Raw genomic sequence first — 1,196 nt, 5'->3', positions numbered from 1 at the left:
GGCACCATCAGCTCCATAGGAGATCTCATAGGAGGTCCTGGTGGCACCAGGAACCCCGTAGGAGGTCCTGCTGGCACCATCAGCTCCACAGGAGATCTCACGGGGGGTCCTGGTGGCCACAGAAACCCCATAGGAGGTCTCACTGGCATCATCGACCCCATAGGAGATCTCACAGGTAGCTCTGGTGCCACCATCAACCCCATAGGAGGTCCCATTGGCATCATCAACCCCACAGAACATCTCATAGCTGGCCCCGGTGCCACCATCAACCTTGCAGGAGCCCCCATATGTGGCCCTGATGGCACCGTCAGCCTCATAGGAGGTCTCACGGGTGGCCTTAGTGGCGTCATGAACGCTGGAGGAGGCCCCACTGGCACGGTGACCCCCATAGAAGGTCCCCTGGGTGGCCTTGGTGGCACCATCGACCTCATAGGAGGCCCCACCGGCMCCATCAACCCCGCAGAAGATCCTCTGGATGGCCCTGGGGGCAGCATCAACCCTGTCGGGGGGCTCAAAGGTGGCCCTGGTGGCCCCATCAGCCCTAGAGGAGGTCCCCTGGGTGGCCCTGGTGGCAACACGAACCCTATAGGAAGTCCMACGCGTGGCCCTGGTGGCACCGTGAGCGAGGTGGGGAGGGACGTGGGTGGCCCCGGTGGAGACACACCCCATGCAAGAGGTCTCCCGGGTGGCCCTGGTGGCATCATGAACCCCATAGGAGGTCCCATGGGTGGCCCAGGTGGCACCATGACCTCCCTGGGGTGTCCCATAGGTGACCTCGGGGCTGATGTGCCCCATGCAAAGTGTCCCTTGGGTGGCCCTAGTGGCCTGGTTAGCCCCATGGGGTGCCCCACGGGTGGCCCTGGTGGCGTGGTTAGCCCCATAGGGTGCCCCACAGGTGGCCTTGGTGGCCCCATGGGGCACCCCACATGTGGCCTTGGTGGCCCCATGGGGTGCCCCACAGGTGGCCCTGATGGCCCTGGTGGCCTTGGTGGCCTCATGGGATTCCCCATGGGTGGCCCTGGTGACCCGGTGAGCCCCATGGGACGCCCCACAGGTGGCCCTAGTAGCCCTATGAGCCCTGCGGGGTGCCCCACGGGTGGCCCTGGTGGCCTCGGTGGCCCCATGGGGTGCCCCATGGGTGGCCCTGGTGGCCCAGGGAGCCCCATGGGGTGCCCCACAGGTGGCCCTGGTGGCCC

General features: G+C 66.2%; 1 protein-coding gene across 1 annotated transcript; it reads left to right on the top strand.

Annotated features, from left to right (window-relative positions):
* Positions 1-3: 3 nt before the first annotated feature.
* LOC146597408 (uncharacterized) lies at positions 4-1,189 on the top strand (the record flags this gene model as incomplete). Its single annotated transcript, XM_085302149.1, has 1 exon — positions 4-1,189. A coding segment is annotated over one exon (1,186 nt), but the record flags the coding sequence as incomplete, so codon positions are not given.
* Positions 1,190-1,196: the final 7 nt, after the last annotated feature.

Source organism: Rhea americana, unplaced genomic scaffold (assembly GCF_003343005.1).
Source record: "Rhea americana isolate MKP2758 unplaced genomic scaffold, rheAme1 scaffold_1861, whole genome shotgun sequence".
NCBI classification, from domain to species: Eukaryota; Metazoa; Chordata; class Aves; order Rheiformes; family Rheidae; genus Rhea; species Rhea americana.
This window is presented reverse-complemented; position numbering and strand designations above follow the sequence as displayed.